Here is a 22,600-nt window from a genome sequence, read left to right as displayed (position 1 = left end):
GTACAAATGCGCTTTACACAATTGATGTGTGTATGGATTGGGATAACAGTTGTATGAGCCCCTAATAAAATGTTAAAAAAAACAAACAAAAAAAACCAACAACAACAAATATTTTAGAGAACAAGAATGACGGAAGTCAGGGCACTGATGAACACAGAGGAAAAGGGAGAGTTCATTTGGCCTTAATTGGAAATGACTTGTTCTATAACATCAAATTTTCCTCAGTGAAATTTTCCTGATACAATAATGTATTCGTCCTTAATTCGAGTAATGAATCATCTTTGCTCTTTTTTTTTAATGCCTGCTTTGTGGATTTAATTTAATGCCTACTTTCTGGATTTAATACCTACTCTGTGGATTTAATACCTACTTTGTGGCAGGCACTGGGGATCTAATGAAAAAATAATCCCAGATCTCAAGCTGCTTGAGTCTAGTAGAGGAGATGAGCAAGCAAGCAATAGTGGCAGAGTGTTAAGTCAAGTGAATACAGAGCCTCAGCCTAATACTAGGAAGTGGGGAGTGGGGTGAGGTGGAGGGAGGGGCAGAACAGAGAATAGTGTTTGAAGGCATAGACCCTTCAAGAAATAAACTTCTTCTGCAGCACAGAGTGCATGGAGGAGGGAGAAGTACACAGAGCTCAGACCAAGAAGGTCCTTCAGAACGGTTTCCAGAGTTGGCGAGCATACACTGGTCCAAATAGCAGTGTTCAGGATCTTCAGGTTGGGATGAATACTACAGCATAATAAAGCATAAATGATGTTTAATGTATCAGAAATGAAGAACTCCTCAAAATGTCGTAACGTTTTCTTCTCATGCACAAGGACAATCTATTATTTTTTTGGAAAGATGAAACTACTATTAAGTTTCAGTAAAATATTTAGTCAATTATTATCCTCCCTCATGCTGTCTCTTAGAGACAGAAACCACTCACCCAAGTTGTAAGTAATTTCCTCTCAATTACAAACTATTTTCCTTTGCCACCCCAAATCTCTTAAGAGTCTGAAAAGTAATTTACTTCACCAAAGTCTCCCAACTTAAACTTTGGTTGACAATAAATGTCAAGTGATGTCAGACTGAAAAGAAAGCAGATGATAGGGCCAGGTAATTTTAAAGCCAGAATCAAATGGATGAATTCATATAGCATAGGGGATTATTGTGAAGATTAAAGAAAATATATACAAGTGTTATTTTGGACACTTAATTACCACTCACTCAACTAATGTTGACTACTACTGGTACTGGGAAAAAAAACACGGTTTGAGTGTAGTAGTTTTTTCATGTAAGTCAAATGTAAGCTCAAATTTTAAATGTAATCAAATCATAAATCATTTTCTTTTATTTTAAAACCAGAAAAACTTCCCCCCAAGTTACAAGATTGGAAGACTAGCAAAGAACATGGTTTCTATGACAACTTAGTTTGCACAGGTTGGGGGCTACTGCTGTTGCTATGGCTATTGAGACTGCACACAGCAAAATGCACAGCAATCCAACAGCCCCACCTGTGCAGTTTAGCGACACGACGCCTTGATGGAACCGTGCAATCATTTCTTTCTGAGTTGTTTCTCTCCCATCCACACAAACTCACTGCTCCCAAAGGTTCCTCAGTAATCTTTCCCGTTGCTGCCATCAAGTTGATTCAGAATCACAGGGACCCTCTGGGGAAAGAACTGCTTCCTAAGGTTTCTGAGCCTAAAACCCCAATTCATGAAAGCAGATTGCCTCCTTTTCCCCATGAAGCCATTGGTGGATTTGAAGAGCTGGCCTTCCAGTTAGTGGTCCAATACTTAACCCACTGCACCACCAGAGTTCTTTTTGACCCCACTTAGTTCTTAAAAGAGTATAATGTTCAAGCCAGACCTTTTTATACTGTTGTACATGAAATAAATTATTGTTTGCTTTTAAGCAGCCTTCAGGGAACATTTTAAGGTTTAAGATTGAAAGATAATCTCAAGGCAGTCGCTGCCCAGATTCGTATCGCCTCTAAAGTCTAGAGCAGAACAGAAGCACCAAATGAGTTGCTCCAGTAAATCGTCACCCAAGACCTCTGAAACCATGGAACCAAATCCCATGAGGTGTTTGTTTGGCTGTATATTAAGGAGCCTCAGCAGCTGCTCCTTTTTTGTTGGTCATTGTTGTAAATATGTCTGCCACCTAACTTTCGTCCATTCACTTTTTTATAGATGCATAACTTGTGGGAAACTATGTTACCTGGAAGGAGGTATACTGGTTAGCTTCCTGCATTCGATTTGGCACTCCAGCCCTAGTGAGAGACACGACTCCACAGTCCAGAGACAACGGATAGTGCCCCCAATGTACATATTCTCCGTATCCACCTTCCATAAAATGAGCATAGAAAGCTGTCTCCTACAATGCCTGGCTCCTCAGGTAGGCAGATGCTCCAAGAGCAGCCAGCTCCTTCTGTCTCGTTTTCTTAAGGAGAGATTCACCTAGCTTGTCTCTCACTCACCTGGTACTTCCTAAGAAGCGTTCCCCTACAAAGCCCAGGATATCCAATATTAATTACCACATTGCCCATTATATTGTGTACGTATTCACAAGAGGCTTGCAGGCCTCATTACTATAAAAGCCTATTGTTGAATAAACTCTGGACTCTTCTAGTTTTTCTAGCACCTTTATACCACAGTTGTGCATCCCCCTCAGCACCCCATTCCACTGTGGGCTTGAACCCACAATAACTTACTGACAGCAAAAGGTGATGGAATTTTAATATTAACATAAAAGAGTAAATGAAATCATTTTTGAGTAATGATAATAACTGAAATGCTCAATTCTAAACTTTGAAGACAGTGGTAACCGGCTTTATTGTTTGAGCAACTAATACTGAATGATGCAACTAGAGAATATCTGATATATCTGGGTTATGAACAAGTTCCACGCCCAAGTCTGTCTTTAAGTCAAATTTGTCAAAACAGGTCAGTAGTACCTAACATCAGTCAAGCTGAATGTTTGTCTTAGTAGATAGTATGCTTTGTGCATTAAAAAGGACATACTAAAACACCTTTAATATACTAATATGATAATAATAATGTTTTAATGAATATTGAAAAGTAGCACTTGTTTGTTATTTAGAACCTCACCCCCAATGCCCACAGTCAGGATGGCCTGTATCCTAAATTAAATGAGAAACACCCTCAAAACCTGACTTCTCGCCCCAAAGAATCACCTGACTCTATTAAAACCAAGCCTCCACACTCACAGCCATAAAGCCAAGGCCAACTCACAGTGCTCCCACAGGAGAGGGCAGAACTGCCCTGAGCTTCCCAGATGAACTTTTTAGGGGAGTGGAAGCCTTGTCTTTCTCTCGGGGAGCTGCTGCTGGTTTCCAACTTAGCCCAACGTGTAGCCACTTCGCCATGAGGCTTCCTCAAACTTTTTAAACAGGGGGACAGGTCACTGTCCCTCAGACCCGCTGGAGGGCCGGACTATAGTTAAAAAACAACAACACTGTAAACAAATTCCTATGCACATTGTACATATCTTATTTTTAAGTAAAAAAACAAACGGGACAGAAACACCTGGCGGGCCGGATAAATGTCCTCGGCGGGCCCGCATGTGGCCCGCGGGGCCGTAGTTTGAGGACCCCTGCTCTAAAACCATATTCTGGGAAGGCATGAGAAGAGAAATGGGTTCAGCTGTGTCAAGATGCTTCATCATAAAATAGATTAACAAGGGTAATTTCAGTAGGAAGAAAATGAAAGCTCACACAGTTTGGCTTATGAATTATATTTAGCTAAATATAACCACAAACAAAATTTACCAAAAAAAACCAACAAAACAAAAAACCCACATTCAAAACAAAATGAAATCACTACATGTTTAGAAAAGTCAAAACAAGTACAACCAACTCTTAATTATTCAAGGTAATTTGAAAATACCAGAATTATTAAAAAACAACAACAGAGAGATTCCATTACTATCATCAATCTCAATTCATTGTGACCCTAGAAGTCTGAGTATATGATGGTTCCTAGACCATAAATCTTTACAGGAGCAGACAACCTCATTTTCCTCCTCAGGAGTGGCTGGTGGGCTTGAGGATTATCAGTTCAATGCTTAATCCACGGCACCACCTGAGCTCCATAAAAGAAGCACTATATATTAATTAGATGAGAACTGGTACTGTCTCTCCATGTCCTCACCTTTTAAGGGGAGGAAACAAAAAAGACGAATTGGCTGTACGAAGGAGAAGAAAAAACTGAAGGCAAGGCGCTCAGTTTGTATAACCAGAATAGCTGAATGCAAGGAATTTAGTTCACCTTGTAATTGAGTCTTTTCTACAAAGAATCAATTACAAAGAATTCTCTTATCTACTGATTTTGCCAAAACTCCCTGTCACTGAATGGGCTCTGACTCGAAGTGAACCCACAACACAGAGTAGAACTGCCCCTGCAGTTTCTGAGGCTGTTAACTCTTCATAGAAGTAGAGAGCCTCTTTTACTCCCTCCCTCAGCACAGGGCGGGCTAGTGGTTTTGAACTGTGGACCTTGTTAACAGTCCAATGTGTAAACTACGCCACCAGTGGTTACACAGGGATCAGAGAGGCCGGACTGCTTTTCATGTTATATACGCCTCCTCCAAACTGACCAAACAGGGAAACCCACAACAACAAAATACATATATATATGGCATTCAAGTATCCTTTCTCCTCCTTGTGTAATTCAGCACACCCAATTTAGATTTCTACCCACAAATGGAAGCCCAAATGCCAGTCTTGGGTGGGAATCTGGACATGCAAACGTGGGGCCTCAGAATACTTCCCCAAAGTCCACTAACTTGAAAGGCTAAAAAGTAAAGTGAAGTCATTAGACATCTTTGTAAACATAGTGTTTTCTTTTATTTAGTTTTAAAATAAAATGTATTTGTACTTACTATTTGGAGGCCCTGTTGCCTGGTACGGTGGATAGGATGCTGACACAGTAGGACGAGAGAAGACTGGAGGCTCCTCTCCAAACACCACGATCATGACCTGGATGAGTCCCAACAAGTCTGACTGTGGCTACGGAGGAGAACAATGTGAGTCCACTACTGACTGACGCTTCTGCAAAATGGATAGGCCTGGGCATTTCTCATCAGCTCGTATAGTGGCACAATCATTTCCTTGTGGGCTCCCAATTGTGAAAATGCCATTTAATTACTTTATCTTAATAAAGCCAATAAATAAAAAGCATAGCAAAATTAGGCGTTTTATTATTAAATAAATATCTGTGTCATTTCACATTTATAAAAACACTAGCCAAAGGTATATATTACAAAATTCAGCGGGCTTTCTTCTTTACTTGATTTCATAAAATTAACCAACTAACCAGAACTTACTTTAAATGGAGACTAGTATAAATTCATGAATGGATGCTAAGCAGTAGTCATCCTTATTTAAAATCTCTAGAAACACATGTTCTAAGAACTAGTGATTATGAATTCTGAATACTGCTGATAGGCTTTAGCTTAGGGTGAGGAGCCCTGGTGGCACTTAGTGGTTCTGTGTTGGGCTACTGACCACGAGGTCAGCAGTTTGAAAACACCGGCCACTCTACAGGGGAAAGATGAGGCTTTCTATCCTGTAGAGTTATAATCTTGAAGACCACGGAGGCAGGGCTGCCATGAGTCAGAAGTGACCCAACAGCAGGGAATTTTCGAGGCTTGCTTTCTAGCTCAGAAATATCACAATGTTGTCCAACAGATACAAATGAACGGAGGTTCCCTTTCAATACCATAGTTACAACAAAAGTTCCTGTTTTTCCCTAGAGACTGCTTAAGATTCTATTGCAAGTATCTGTTGATGATTAATTTAAAATAAACTATGGTAGGTGAAGTTCAAATTATTTATTTGAGGGGCTTATTGTTATTCCTTAACTTATTTATCACCTCATATTTCTTCATTACATTAATGTATCAGGCTTTGGAGAATTACTCAATTATTTTGATCAGCCAACCAACTTCCTAACAAGAGATTGACTGACTAGCCCCCATCTGTAATGGCCTAGCTTCCCGTCTTCTGTTTACAGCACCAAACTATCTCATTTCTTCAATTTTGTCCCAACTGAAGATTACAATCAGCAACATTTCTGAACGCTTCCTGTGAAAACTTGTAGCCACATGCTAGATTAGTATAATAGCCTCCTAAGGGGCTTCCAGGTTATCCTTCTAGTGTGACTGTGATGGTTTTCTCTAAGAGTTCACATCCTTTCTCCAGAAGACAAAGGGGTTCCAGCCTTCCCTGCAAAGAGCTCTGACTGATGTAACATACACTGAAGGGATAGGCTTCACCACCTCCAGTGTCAGGTAAGTAAAAATGGGGCGCTCTTTTTCTGTTTCTTTCTTTATGAGCAGTGCTGGATAGTGACCTCAATTAGAATAAGCCTTACCTCTGAAGCACTAAGAGGGGAAATGCTGTCTTCCAATGAACAGCTCTCACATGGGACTACTATGTGGGCAGGAAATAAGTTTCTACAGTGGTAAGAGTCTAACACTGAGTTACTTTTTTGGACTAGTTGATATGTCTAATAATCACTACCTTGAATATACCAATCTTATTAAAAATCCGAAACGCCTGTCTACTCAAGGACAAAGTCAAGACATTCTAGATCCTCTATGGTACTTGCACGACCTCACCTACCACACCAAACTTAATCACCTAAATTTCTGGTTAATTTTGGTTAATATGCCACACCTCTAACGATAGCTTTAAGCGTGATAAAGACAGATGCACCTGTGCTCACATCTCTGCGGTAGTAAATAGAAGCTTGCCAGGGCTCAGGCTTCCCTTCTTGGTCACTTTCTGCTCCAGCTACTCTGAGGAAGCCACTTTTCTGATTCAGTTAGTAAACACTGTTTTGTTTTACTTTAAACAAATTACTTATGTATATTTTCCTCAAAAGTATATTTAGTTTTCTGTTTTTGAACTTCATATGAATTCAATAAAACTCTATATTCTTTTGTGACATTTCAGCTGTTTAGCAGTATCTTTTAAGACTCAATCCTGTTGAACTTATCAAACCCATTGCCATCGAGTCAATGCTGACTCATAGCAACCTGAGATAGGGTTGCAAGGATGTAAATATTTACAAGATCAGATAGCCTGTTTCTCTTGGGTTTGAACCACTGGCTTTGTGGTATAATGCTTATCTCACAGCACTACCAGGGATCCTTGTTAAAGAATATGGTTATAGTTCATTCATTTTCAAAGCTAGATCATACGCACCAATCCTCTATTCTACTGAATCCAATCAGCCACCAAACACTTCTACTGAGCTCTTAATTATTTTTCAGTTCCTAAGATTTTCACTTGGTTCCTTTTTAACAGAATTCTCCATATTGTCATCTATTTTCTTGAACAAATTAATCACAATAGGTTTCAAGCCTGTGTCTCATAACTGGGTCATCTGGTTGCAGGGGTCTGTTTACCATGCTCTCTCTCAGCTTCTTACTTGTTGCTATGCTTGACAGCCAGTGACCAACCCTTCACCTGTACTTCCCTATGTTGGAATCTAGTGTCAATAAAAAACAGATGCTAGTCATCAAAACATATAAAATAAAATCAGTTCACAGGACATTGCAAATACTTACATGTTTCCATTCATGTAGATAAGGAAGATATATTTTCCCATTTGCATCAACATGCTTTCCTGTTTTAATAGTCATTGAGCTGGTAGGCTTAACAAAACAGATAGGGGGATTATATGGATATGTGTCCAGTAGCCACAGGCATATTGGAATGTTGTATGTATTACCTGAGTGAGAGAAAAGCTTCAGTTACTCTTACTATTCTCCATTAACGACAGGAAAGAGTTATACTACATGTAAAAGTGACAACAACAAAAACCACAACAAAGACTTTAGAGTATTATACTCTTCTGGCTCGAACTTTTATTTAAGACCAAATACTCAGATTTTCTCTTTGTAAAATAAGTCAGCAAGATTAAGAGCTTATAGATCATAAAAATCTTCTAATCTAAGGATCTGATAGCAACCCTAAAGGATAGAACTGCTGCTTCAGGCTCCTGAGACTAAATGTCATAGGAACCGACTGCCTGGTCTTTTTCCCACAGAGCAGCTGGTGGGTTTGAACCACTATCTTGTTGGTAACAGTCCAATGCTTAATCGGCAGTACCAAAAGGCATCTGAGAGGTAATATACTCCGTGTGGTAGTTACAAAATCTGGTGTCAACTTGTGAAGGGGTGGAGTCAATCAGGTTGCAGCTTGATGACCTCATCTGGAGGCAACATGGAGATAAACAGCTCATTGGAAGTCAGATACACACATACACTCTCTGCTTCTTCTTCCTGCTGACAAGACAAATGGGGCTATGCTAGAGCCCCAGAGCTGGAGGAGCCATGTGGAGACTCCTGCCAGTGCTGAGATGCCTCCACTGCCACTGGATCCACAAGACTTTCTACCCACTGGCCTGTGATCTTCCTGCATTCTGTGTCACTATTTGTGTTGTGTGAGCCTGAAGAGAAATTTATAGATTGGTATCGGACATATGGCTAATATTGAACTTACAGCCTTGATCTGGACTGGGCTGGGATGTGTTCCTAACATATAATTACTCTCATATATTACACACATATGAATGCCTATGGATTTGTCTGTGAAAGTCTCTAGGATTAACACACTTGGCATGAATCATATGAAAATTGAACATTCTTGCAGTAACTATTTAAAACACTATTTGAGTTGGTTAACAATACAAAGAAAGAGTTTTCTATAGAAACGGTTTCACTACATACAAGGATGTACACGTAAATTTCACTTAAAGAAATTAGATAGTTATACAGCATTGAGTTTATTTTTCTTACACCAAATTACTTCTAAAATGGGTGAGAGGGTTCACCAATCAAATATATCTTAATATATGTTATTCCCACCACCCAGAATTCTTTTTTAGGGAAAATGAAGAATTTCCTAAAATTATTTACGCTTTAGAATAATATAATAAGGAATGGTTGAGTAAAATAAAGCTTAGGTAAAATTAAGAGCATATATAACAACTGTCTTTAATCATTTCTTGTCTATTTTCTGTCCACATCCTCTAATCTAGCCCCACAAACCCATTCCCTTTAACAGAGTAATCCATACTCAACTTTCCCAGTTTATTCCAAACATATCAAACTTGCTTTATATAATACTGATATTGTGTTTTTCCCTCAGCCTGGAATGTCCACTGTTATGAATGGTTGACAATCTTATTATACCACGCTTAAATGTCTATGATCTTTCAATTGTGACCATCTCTCCTCTTTAATCTCATATTTTATCACCATTATATTTTATCACTCTGCTGTAGCTGTAAAATACTATAAATATCTATTAATTCTGCGTCCCCTATGACAGTGAGTTTTTCCGGAGAAAGTATATTCTTATTTATCTTTTGTATCCATAACCCCTATCACTATGTCTTATCCATAGCAGGTACTGTGTAAAATCTATAGGTAAGCAGTTATAGGGAAACAGGTCTTAAATTACCCAACAAACAGAACTCTCACAAAGCAGATTACAAGCTTATCACTGTTTAAGTATTACAGCACAGGATGGCTCATGGCTAATTTGGAGGTCATTATTCAATCATTACAATTACAAATATAACCATTTTTTGTTGCCTGCATTTCATATGCCAGGGTCTATGTTAAGCTCTTTACACACATTATTGTAATGAATGATTTCCCTTGCGTAAGATGTTATAGATGCCTGTGGTCACCAAACTGGTAGGTAACAGAGCAAGAACTTAAACGATTGTTTTCATTTCTAAGCCTCTATCTTAGCCTCTGATGAGCTCTAGTGGTGTAGTAGTTATGTGTTGGGTTGCTAATTCCAAGGTCTGAAGTTCTAAACCACCAGCTGCTGTGTGTGAGAGAATGGTGAGGCTTTCTACTCCTATAAAGACTTACCGTCTCAGAAACCCAGAGGGAAAATTCTACTCTGTCCTGTAGGGTCACTATAAGTCAGAATTGACTTGATGGCAGTGAGTTTTATCTCAGCTTTTTATTAGCTTACCACTGCCAGAAAATCTGACTGGGGTAGAAGGCAAAATTAAGAAGTCCTTTTCGTGAGGAGGGAGGGGAGAAAAAAACCAGAAGAGAAGCTGATACCAAGGGCTCAATAGGAAGTATTTAGAAAAGAGTGACAGTAACGTATGTACAAACATGCCTGATTCAATTGATGTATGGATTGTGATAAGAGTTGTACGAGCCTCCAATAAAATGATTTAAAAAAAAAATCCTTTTCCTGTTCTAAGATTTCTAAGGAACCTTTCCCGTTCTGATATTCTGATTCCTCCAGTACACTTAGGAATTCTTCAAGTACACTTATTTGTTGATATTTCTCAGTAAGGAGCGGAGGAGGAAAAAGTTAAAAGTGTTGCCACCAAATGAAGATGAATTAGAAGTTAAAATCGCCATTATCATGAAGGTCATGAAAAAGTTTTAATTTACTTATCTCTGTGGCAAAATATTACTGTGTAAAACAATGCATCCATGTTGCTTAGGAGGTATTGCGTTTTTGTTAATGGTGATGGAATAATTTGGAAAAGGTTAATAATGGTGTACAACATGAAGAGTATAATCAGTGGCACTGAATAATATAGGTAGAAGTTGTTGGGGGAAAATGCATCTATATTAGGAACAAAAAGGACAACAGATATCAATTTACCTCTATAAGGCACAGGAATTGTTCCAGTGAGATTCATTAGCTCCCTCGAACTGCCATCATTAAAAACTGAAACCAAAGAATGATTTAATCATAAGCATGTCCATAAGTAATCCCACATAAATCATATAAATTATTCTTTAGGAAAACACTGATAAAATTCATTATTTACCCAAAAGGGCTAACTTGTTAAATATATCATGAAAATATCCTTTTTTGATTCACTCAGAGGAATCACTTGAATGAGAACACAAAAGATGCTTTACAATGCTTGGAAAAATGGATGTACATGTTACCATCCCAGTAAATATGAGTTTCTGGATCTGGAGTTAGCACGAGGCTGAAATTCTTTAAAATTCAAAATTCTTTAAAAATTACTATAAAGTGATACCATGCTCTCTGTTAAGCAACTACTAATTTAGGTCTCCCAGATCTTTATTCCCAGCCACTGTCTCCTCAAACCCAATACAATATCAAATCACAATACATGAAGAAAAAAATTCAGTCCACCATAAACTTTCTTTATAGATATAGTGGCAGTCTCCCACTACCACAAATTATGCAGTCGAGTTTCCCACATTTGGGGAAATCACAGGGGTCAGCACATCCGGAGTGCAATGGATAAGCCTCGCTCTGGGAAAACCACCTTCGTGATCATGGTATCTCCCCTGCCAGGTAAGTATCTTCATATATCTTTTATATCACATGTTTTTTCATTTACAATTGAGTGATTGTTTAGTTAGGGCATAAAACTTGCATTACATTTGTAACCGTGGTTTATAATTGCTATCAAACATGGAAAAGGTGATATTGAGCAGCACAAGAAGTTACAGCGCTCCACTGTTCCATCTCTGTTCTTTTAGAGGTCATAATTAAACACCATGCTATAACATATTCTGACTCTTGTGCTTAAAAAATTATTTGAAATTGTGGCTTTGCTTACCATAAAAGCAGATTTTGAGAACAAAAGTTCTGATGTGGTCCAGTTCTATAAGCTATGCAAGATTTGTCGGTAATATAGTCTGTTTTGATGGAATGATTTATTCTTTTAGGACAAAGTGAAACTACACACTTAGAGGTAAGCTGTAGCTCCAGTCAGTGTTTCTCAACTTGAATCAAGTTTTGTTTTGTTTTTCTTCCACTGAAGCAAGTTTTTAATTAAAGATCACTTTGGAAGGATGAGGTTTGGAAATAATTCTACATACTATACTAGAGTAGAACACTATTGTAATTTAGTAGGTAGAGTTGAGGGGGAATTGAGCTTATTTGAGAGATTTCATGTCTTTGTTGTTGAGGAAATGTCGGGTTTGCTGGCCCTCCACCATCTCCCATCTCTCTTTACCAGGCTCCAAAGGTTTTCCAAGCCCTAGGAGAGGGTGGAGCTTAGAATGTTAGTCTAAAGCAGCGGGTTCTCTCCTGTGGGTAGCGACCCCTTTGGGAGTTGAATGACCTCAGTAGCAAAATGACAGTGATGAAGTAGCAACGAAAATAATGTTATGGTTGGGGGTCACCACCACATGAGGAAAGGTCATGGCATGAGGAGGGGGCCTTGGCATGAGGAAGGGTCATGGCATGAGGAGGGGGCCTTGGCATGAGGAAGGGTCATGGCATGAGGAAGGTTGAGAACCACTGGTCTAAGAACTTGAAATGCAGTCCCTTGTCCCCCAGGTCGATCCTAACGGGCAGGCAGATGCATGGGGTTTCTCTTAGTCCTGGCGCATTAGGTGTTTTCAAGGATAGAGAGTTGGAAAGGTTTTTTAGGATTGATGGGGAGAGAAAAGAATAACTAAAAAAAATTAACACTAGGTAAGTGCCATTTCTTTCCTAAATCTCAATGGTATTTTGAGAAAACTATTACCTTCCAACCAAATAGTCTAACTGGACCATATTAGAAAATGTTTTTCTCATCTGTAAAATCTAAGGGCTGGTTCGAAATATGTGCTGCTAGGAACATACAGAGATGCTTTGCAAGGAACAGAGATGCTCTAGGGATTAAAACGAGAGTTCAATAGTCAAGTAACTTGAATATACTATACAATATGCTTTCTTTTCTCCCTTCGTAGCAATGTACAAGACAGCAGCACATTAAAGGCTCAAAGAAACCTATTTAATTTAGAATCGTTCAAATTTAATCATAGAATTTTCCTTGATCAAGCAACATTATAAAAAAACTAGAGATCTATACATAGTATTTAGTCTGTAAAGCCAGACTAAATTTTATATTTAACAATTCCTCTAGCCTAAATTTATGTTAGAGTAATTTAAAAACCTTAAAAGAATTAAGTAAGTAAAAGATGCTATTATTAGATCTTTTAATTTCTTATTTCCTAAAACGCTTTTTGGGGTGGGATTCTACTTTACAACTATAAAACCAACAAACTCAAAAGGATAATGGAAAATCTACAAGCATTAATTTAATGTACAATAATTGATATTTTTCTTACAAAAACTCACCATATGAATCCAATACAGGTTTGAGATCTTTGTATAGAGTAATAACATTGACAGTTTCACGTACAGTTAGGTCTCTGTATTTGTACTGAAAAGCAAAATCACATATAAATTTAGCTCAAAATTAATGCACGTTTTATTTCCATTAATTTCTTAAAGTATTTTCTTCATAGCGCCTTACATCATTAGCACAAAATATGTTTCTCACTAATGATTACAATTAATTAAGGCCCCAAAGCAGCTCAATATCTTTCTCTTCTGCCATCTACTGGAATCTTCTGCCATCTACTGAAATCCAACCAATCCAAATTTTAACGACTCTCACACATCGCTTACATGTCCCTTAGTATTAATCCTTTCCTCAACTTTTCTTTGGCCTCTAATGATCTCCCCCTTTTATCCAAGTCTCAGGATATATTGTTAATACCAATTCGGTTCCAACTTACCACCGGCCATCTTATACTTCCACACACCCCACCTTGAACTACTTCACACCAGGAAAACTAAAAACCTGGTTAACCTCCATCTGGCAGGAGATAGATCAGGTGATCAAGGATCTGCTTGTGAGCACCATAACCCGAGGAGTTCATTGGTTGACAAGCTCCACTCATGCACACAAGCTGTCTTGTCTTGGAGAACTCACCATTCGCCTGTCAGTTCCAAGTGGCCTGTGTGTTGCTGCGATGCTGAAAGCTGTGCCACCAGTATTTCAACTACCAGCAGTCACCCAAGGTGACCAGGGGAGCTTCCAGATTTAGAATAGAAAGAAGGATCTGGTAATCTACTTTGTAAAAAATTGGTCAGTGGAAACCTTATGAACAGCATGCAGACAAGACATTGTCTGACAAAGTATGCCAGCAGAGCACTCAAAATACAAATAGGAAAGAGCTGCTTCCTCAAAGTAGAATCATTCTTAACGAAGCGGATGGAGGATCCTCATTTGCTGACTGGCACGGTTCAAATGGAGAACAGCTGCAAGCATCTATTAAGAACTGGAATATGGAATATCTGTTGTCAACAACGAAATAGAATGCTTGAGAGAAGTGTCCTAGGTATTAGTGAGCTGAAATGGGCGAAATTGGCCATTCTGAATCAGACAATTAAATGGTCTACTGCTTCAAGGATGATAGCCTGAATAGGAATGTTGCACATTCATAGTCAAAAAGAACACTTCAAGATCTGACACGAAATACAATCCAATCAGTGATAGGATAATATCTGTATGCCTACAAATAAGACCAGTTAGTAGAGACATTATTCAAATTTCTGCACCACTACTAACGTCAAAGATGAAGAAAGTGAAGATATTTTTTATCCACTTCTGCAGTCTGAAGATTGAGCATGCACTCAAGGTTGCTTTGGTAAGTAACAGTGATTACAAAAAAGGAGCCCTATTTGGAAACAGTGCTTTGAGAATGAAGCAGATGTCAGAGAACTCATGCTATACTTTAGAAGACCAATGGCTTCTTTATTGCAAATATCTTTTTTTCCCAACAACACACACAGGCACTATACACATAGACTTTGCCTGCCGGCAGGTACTATAATCACAGTAACAACCTCTGTGGGCAAAGACGATGGAAAGCTCAGTAATGCGGATCAAAGCAAGAACAGGGGCTGACTGTGGAAGATAATCAATTACTCAGGTGCTTCAAGTTGAAGAGAAGAACATGAAAACATGATCCCAAAGCCAAAGTATGACCTTGAGTATACTGCACCGGAATTTAGAGACCAGCTTAGGAATAGATTTAGCAAATTTTTGAGAATGATGAGGGTAACGAATGTACAAATGTGCTTTACACAATTGATGTATGTATGTATCGATTGTGATAAGAGTTGTAGGAGCCCCCAATAAAATTATTTAAAAAAACAAAAACAATTTTTTCCACTTCAAAAAAAAAAAAAAAAGAATAGATTTAAAGCACCGAATTCTAATGACCAAAGATGAGCTGGGTTGTGGGAAGACAAGAATACTGCATATGAAGAAAGTAAGATAACATTAAAAAGACAAGGAAGGAAAAGAGATACCAAAAGAAGAGACTTTAAATTTTGTTCTTGAACACAGATTAGTGGTGAAGTAAAAGTGGTGAACAGATTTCAAGGGGGAACTTGAGAAGACAAAGTATTTTAATAAAATGTGCAACACGGAGTTAGAAAACAAAGCAAAAAAGAATATGATTGGCATTTCTCAAGCTCAAGAGTTGGAAGAATAAAATTCAAGCCTCATGTTGCATCATGAGGATTCTATGGGCCAAATATTGAACAAGTGGCTCAGGACCAGGGAAGTGTTTCATTCTCTCGTGCACAAGTCTGCTTGCTGCCAGTCCGAACTCAACAGGGTTTAACAACAATTACTACTCTTAGAGACTAAAACAGACTCAAAGGCATCTAACAGTAACAATAGAAAAGAAAGAACTTTGAAGTAACAGAATAATGCAAAGAGCAGAAAACTTCAGAGATGATACTGCTGCCATGAAAAGACTCAACAGAAAATGCTTGAGTACGAAAACTGTGTGAGCAGAGAGAAAACATTAAAAACATTAGAATATAAAATCAAGCCGTTTTTACAGACTGGTACACACACACACACACACACACACACACACACACACACACACACACACGACAAAAGGAAAAATTTTAAAGGCGGCTGGGGGAGAGGGTTAGGATAAATCCAGGTCTACTTAAAGAAATCTCTCAAGCATTTTCTTCAATCCAACCCTGTTCCAAATTAGCTATTTTGGCTACTTCTCAAGTACTTCTTGCTCTTTTTCTCTTGTAGAGCTAATTTTTCCATCTTCAGTACACGAATTCGTATTTGTTATCTTAATCAATACAGCACTCTCCTGAACTCCCGAAACACTTCTCCTGGAAGGAACTCCCTGTATTTGCTTTCTTTTTTTAAAATCGTTTTATTAGAGCCTCATACGACTCTTATCACAATCCATACATACATCAATTGCGTAACACACATTTGTGCATTCATTGCCCTCATCGTTCTCAAAACATTTCCTCCCCACTTAAGCCCCTGACATTAGGTCCTCCTTTTTCCCCTCCCCCCGAGCCCTTGATAATTTATAAATTATTATTTTGTCATACCTTGCCCTGTCCAACGTCTCCCTTTACTCACTTTTCTGTTGTCTGTCCCCCAGGGAGGAGGTCACATATAGTTCCTTGTAATCGGTTCCCTCTTTCCAACCCGCTCTCCCTCTACCCTCCCAGTATCGCCACTCACACCACTGGTTCTGTAGGGATCATCAGCACTGGATTCCCTGTATTTCCAGTTCCTATCTGTACCAGTGTACACCCTCTGGTCTAGCCAGACTTGCAAGGTAGAATTCGGATCATGATAGTGGTGGTGTGGGGGGGCAGGGGAGGGAAGAAACATTTAGGAACTAGAGGAAAGTTGTATTTTTCATCGTTGCTACATTGCACCCTGACTGGCTCATCTCCTCCCCGAGACCCCTCTGCAAGGGGATCTCCAGTGGACATTTGCTAACTTTCATGGCCCTCTTCTGATTCTCTTTTTAAAACCTTTTTATTATGGAAAATTCCAATATATTCAAATGCAGGCATAATGGTATAATGAACTCCTTTATATCTACCAACCAACTTCAATAACTATCAACTTAGTCTTATAGCCCATCTTTCACATCTAACATCACATTTTCTCTTCTTTCTTCCTGTATTAATCAAAAGCAAACAATAGCACCACATCCTATCAGAAACCAAACCCACTGCCATAAATTCAATCTTGACTTACAGCAACCCTACATATGATTTCTGAAACTGTACATCATTGCGGGACTCTAGTTGCAGATGATATGATCCTTTACATAAAGAAATCTTAGTCTTAGCAAGAAAATTATGGAATTAATGGAAAGATTCACTAAAGTGGCAGGGTACAAAATTAACATACAAAAAATAAATGGGAGTCCTTTATAACAACAGAGAGCTCTGAAAAGAAAATCATGAAAATAACATAGTTTAAAATAGCTGTGCAAAAATTAAACACTTAGGAACACATCTAATCACGGGGACGGGGACACACTTCTATAAAGAAAACTCTAAAACACTACTACAAGAAACCGAGACCTACCTAAATAGGAGAATACAGTGCCTACGGAAAGGAAAACTTACTACTGTGAAAATGTCAATAAGTACTCAGAAATGATCTATAGATATAAATAATGTAATCCAGATTCTAACATAATTTTTTAAATAAATGGAAAAACTAATCACTATCCTCTACGGTAAGGAAAAAAAGAGACCCAGGGTAAACAAAGGGTTACTAAGGAATCCAATCTTTCTCCCCAGCAACGTGAATTGTACACGTATAACTATATTCATTGCTGCACTATTCACAAAAGCAAAAAGATGGAAATAACCTAAATGTTCACAATGGAATATGACACAATGTTAAAAAATAATGAATCTGTGAATCACTTCCTAACAAGGATGAAACTGGAAGACATTAAGCTGAGTAAAATGAGTCAATCACAAAAGGACAAACATTGTATAAAGCCATTATTACAAAAAGGCAAGGCATCTCTTAAAAAAACATTCTTTGATGGTTACGAGGGGTGGGAAGGAAGGGGGGATAAATCACTGCATACAGGGTAGGTTATTGTTCACTTAGGGGAAGGGAAAGGCAACATACAAAAAGAGGGAGCACAGCAAAAAGATGAAGGAAGCAGGGTAAAGAAAGACACCAGGAGGCTTGCAAAAGTTCTGATAAGGGCAAATACTGTTAGACACACCATCCTGCAGTAGTGCTCTATGAGTGACTGCTTGGACAGACTAAGGCTAAACAGGTATGGGGGAAAAGTGGAGGTGTACCCATGGTACTGATGCATACAGTTTGGATAGAGGATATTTATGTATATTTATCTTTGCTGCAAATATATCCATGAGTGTGGTGGAGCATACAGGGGCAAAGTTATGAAAACTTAGACTTAAGCAAACACTTTGAGGGATTAAAATACTCGGCCTTAGGAATCAGAAGCATAGTTTTGGAGAACACCCAGATCAACTGACCTAACATAGTTCACATACACAATGTTCTACATCTTACGTTCCCAAACTTATTTGGCCTACCACCCCCTCTTCAGGGATAGATATATATATACACACATATACATATTTATGCTAGCTATTCTGTAAGCCTTTACCTGAGTCACAATAAATAGACTTTAACCATGGTTTTTGAACGGCTCCAAGCTTGAACTTTCCACTACTCGAACAGCAAATTTTGAAAAAAACTGCTGAGTTCAAAATTTTGCTTGATAGTTGAACTGAAAGACTTATTTGAAAAAACCTATATGGGCCAAGAATGAGTCACATGTCTAATCTCGTAGGGGACACAAAAGGGTGTTCACGCCTGTCTTGGAGCCGCTCTCGCTCAGACAACATATAATGCTTGTGTCAATGCATTAAAATATTGGGCATTGTGCTTTGAGTGTGCCTTATTTGAATAAAATATCGGAAACATGATCTAAAGTAAGTTAGTGAGCCCAGCAGGAAAGCTGAGAAGGCTAAACATCTTCAGTGAATTTATAAGTAATTTGGGGGCATAAGAACCAATTATTTGGTTTTCCATTATTTCTTATGAGAAAAATGTGTTCAGTTCTCAAACTTTTAGGTGCTCGAACATGAATTTGGAACGAATTGAGTTAGATAACTGAGGTATGAGTGTGTGCATGCAAATGAAGCCTACAGAGTCCAATATTAAAGTAATTTTAATCTATAGGTTCTCCCTATCTTTTTTGTTATAGCTTGAGAAAGATGACAACTTATGCATTTAAAAGTACAAAATTTAATGATTCCGTTGGGAAACCTGGTCCACAATCAATTTTAGAATGTTTGCATCACCACCCAAATAAAACTGTGTTAACCAGCTGCTTCCTTCCCATAGCCCCTTTCTCCAGCCCTAGAAAACCACAAAGCTACTAATTCTACAGATTTGCCTATTCTAGACATTTCATAAAATGGAATTAAAAATATGCAGTCTTTGTGCCCAGCTTCTTTCACTTAGTGTAAGGCCTTCAATGTTCACCCATGTTGTAGCGTCTATCTGTACTCCATTCTTTTTCATTGATGAAGAACATTCGTGTGCAGATATATGTTCCATTTACTTACCAGCTGCTAAGTTTGCTTGTTTGTTTTTACCTTTTAAAACTTATTTTTGAAAAAGTCTGTTCATTTGTCCTAGAGAGGTTTGGATTTGGGTAACTGCTTCACCTTGGTGTAGCTTAGCATACTTGTTACTTTGTAGTTTGTATTTCTTGTGAATTAGGTGTACTAATTACTAGTTTACTGCAACAGCCTCTATGCTTTCCTGTCTTTGCTCTGAATCCTTTGCTGTCTACTTTCAACCCGGCAGCTAGAGCAACCCAGTTAAAACAGATCAATGGTTTCTCATTATACTCCAAGTACATGCCCAAGTTATTACAATGGTCTGCAAGACCCTCAAAACTCGAGTGACCCTCCTACTTGTAGTCCCACAGCTACTTCTCCCCTTGCTCACTCCAGCCCAGGCTCCTGTACTGTTCCTCAGTCATGCAAGGAGAGCTTCTGACTCAGCTTGTACTTGTTTTTCTTCCTGGTGTGTTACCCTAGCTAGCTGGTTCCATAGCTTCCTTCTTCATCTCAAGAGTCTGCTTAAATTGTTCTCAGAAAGGTCTTCCTTTATTAATCCAAAAGCAAACCCACTGCCACTGAGTCAAATTTGACTCACAACAGCACTATGGTAGGATTCTGAAAAACGTACATTTTTATAGACGCCAATCTTTCACCTGCATATCAGCTAGTGGGTTTGAACAACTGACCTTGCAATTGGTTAGCAGCCCAACCAAAAATCCACAGTGCCACACCAGTGCTCCACAACGCAACACTCCTATCTCCCTTTTCAGCTTTTAACTTCCACCAAAGCACCAATCACTTTCTCACACACCATTTAATCTACTTACTGAGTTGTTTATTGCCTTTCTCCTCTATTGAGAATTTAAGTTCTGAAGTGCAAAGCATTTTGTTTCCTTTGTTCACTGATGTTTTCCTAGAGCCTAAAACAGTGTGTAGCAAAGCCTTCTTCTACCCACCCTGGTGGCAGAATGGTTATGCACAGGGCTGCTAACTACAAGATCAGCAGTTTGAAACCACTAGCTGCTCTGAGGTAAAAAGACAAGGCTTCTCACAGCTGTGACCGCTTCGGAAACCCAAGAGGGTTATTTCTACCTTGTTCTACAGGGTTGGTATGCGTCAGAATCAACGTGGTGTGAATTTTGTTGATGTTGTTATTCCACTGTTAGGAGTATTTCGGATACAATACATAGGTAGTTCTTTGTGTGAAAATTTTAAAGAAGCAAGTTATTTGTAAAAAGCAAGATGGACCAATACTGTATACATACACCTTTGTTACTTGCTAAAATAACAGAAAGATATTAGCTAATAAATATTTAACAATGTCAAAATGTATTTGATACGTAGGAATATGGAGCAAGTAGGAAACAAAAATATATCATTAGAACAAGATAAAAGTACGTAAGGTAAGTGTAAAGATTATTTCAAAAATGCTTATTGATGGTATGCAAAGAAAACAGATGGAAGATCATATTCTATTTTATAAATGGCTCAAGGTTAGAAGTCTTCCCTTCATTTTCCTTGCTCTTCTTTCTGGATTTAGTGGAGCCCTGTGATGTAGTTGTTAAAGCACTCAATCACTAACAGAAGGTTGGCAGTTCAAATCCGGTTCTCCCACAGATGTCAGCTGCTCTGTAGGGAAGATGTGGCGCTCTGCTTCCATAAAGATTTACCACCGTGGCTCCCAGGCAGGGCAGTTTTACCCTGCCCTCCACGGTCTCGGATTCAGAATCACTGCAATGGGGAGTCAAATTTTCAACTATGCAACTCTCTTAACCCAGCAATTCCACCTCTAGAAATCTACCCTAAAGAAACAGCACTACAAATATACAAAAATGGATATGAGAGGGCTTTAAAAAGTCAGTGGAAAAGTGGAATTAAAAGGAAATTTTCCCCACAAACTTTTGGAAGCCCCATTATATGCACAAGGATGTTCAACATATCATTTCTACTACTAGAAAAAATTGCAGGTAGCTTAACAGTTACACACAGGGAAATGGTTAAATTATGGCCTGTCTACCATTAACATGATGTAGTCATTTCGTAAAATAAGCAAATCTGAATGTCTAATAGCAAAAATGTCTGTTTTATATATACTATTGAATGAAAAAAAGAAAATCAATTTGAGAATGTGAAAAGCATGTTGCTACTTTTGTATAAGTGCCCAAGCAAAACACAGCTGGGCCCAAGCAAAACCATGTGCTTTAAAATGGTTAACCTAGTTACTGGGACTAGGACTACGAAGAGCAGGGGGCATTTTTCAATGTTGACACATGTGCTTTCCAATTCCTTGTTTTTTTGCAAGCATCAACTTGTCTTGTGAATTAATTTTGTAATAATTTCACAGTATTTGGAACTGGGCAGATAAAGCTAATAAATCAAAGAATTATGTCCTTAAATTCAAATCAGATAAAATGGAATGACTGCTATTAACGTAAAAGATCACAAGAGAAAACTTGAAAAAAAAAGATCAAAAGAGTACACACTCTTTAGTTACAGATCATATCAAATAAACTGCATTTTGTGTGTTTAATGTGAGGTAAAAAAGTTATGATATAGACTTTTACTTGGGTCACAATCTTCTGGTGCCCCCAAAACCTCCACAAGGAAGAATACCTATTTTATAAAAGAAAATCAAGAAGCCTAGAACATACGATTAGACAATAAAGAAATGCATTATTTCACAAATTCTGTTTCATGGCATTATCTACTTTTTAACCAGCTATGGTATCAATCTCACTTGGGGTGCGGAGAGGGGTGCAGAGTGAGTGTGGGTGAGTGAGTGAGTGTGTGTCAACTTTTCAAACCAAATTGCTTAGGGGGGTGGGGAGAGGTGCAGTGGGGGGTTGTGTGTGTCAACTTTTCAAACAAAATTGCTTAAACTACTTTCATTTCTACCACTTTTGTTCTGAAAAAGTATCGAAAGTTATTAAGTTGAACTAAAGATCCAACCCTCAAAAGGGCTTCAAATCCATCCATTCTAATTACCTTTGTTAAAATAAATAAAGCAAAAAACGAAAACATCCCCGTTTATTGACGTCGGGTGTCAAATCTGAAGGAATGACTACGGTAAATTATGGCTTTAGAATCCAAATTGCCTATCTGCTTAAGAAACAAACAAAGGGGGTGGGGGTGGGGACGGAACACAAGGTGGTCTTCAATTCTGAAGGCTGTAAACGAAGTTCAAGAACATAACTACATGTAAGAAGCCGCATACAACTACAGTGAACCCTCGCCACTTCGCGCTTCGACTTCCACGGCTTCACTCTATCGCGGTTTGGCGTAACAGCGCATGCTCTGTCATTACTGTCACTGATTGGCTCATACTGTACATGCTTCTGTCTGCAT

The 22,600-nt window shown here is 38.5% G+C and overlaps 1 protein-coding gene and 1 pseudogene across 1 annotated transcript in view; both read right to left on the bottom strand.

Annotated features, from left to right (window-relative positions):
• TSG101 (tumor susceptibility 101) overlaps positions 1-22,600 on the bottom strand; it is a 70,968-nt gene that overhangs the window by 47,120 nt on the left and 1,248 nt on the right. Inside the window, exons 2-5 of the mRNA XM_004711588.3 lie at positions 13,118-13,202; positions 10,667-10,732; positions 7,585-7,748; positions 4,891-5,017 (exon numbers count right to left, since the gene is read on the bottom strand). Of these exons, the coding sequence (XP_004711645.1) occupies positions 4,891-5,017; positions 7,585-7,748; positions 10,667-10,732; positions 13,118-13,202 (442 nt within the window). The remainder of the gene's footprint in view (positions 1-4,890; positions 5,018-7,584; positions 7,749-10,666; positions 10,733-13,117; positions 13,203-22,600) is intronic.
• LOC115869906 lies at positions 11,197-11,346 on the bottom strand (annotated as a pseudogene).

This window comes from Echinops telfairi, unplaced genomic scaffold (genome assembly GCF_000313985.2).
Source record: "Echinops telfairi isolate 266 unplaced genomic scaffold, ASM31398v2 ScPeMD7_60;HRSCAF=208, whole genome shotgun sequence".
NCBI lineage: Eukaryota > Metazoa > Chordata > Mammalia > Afrosoricida > Tenrecidae > Echinops > Echinops telfairi.
Note: the sequence above shows the minus strand (reverse complement) of the source record. Positions and strands in the feature narration are given on the sequence as shown.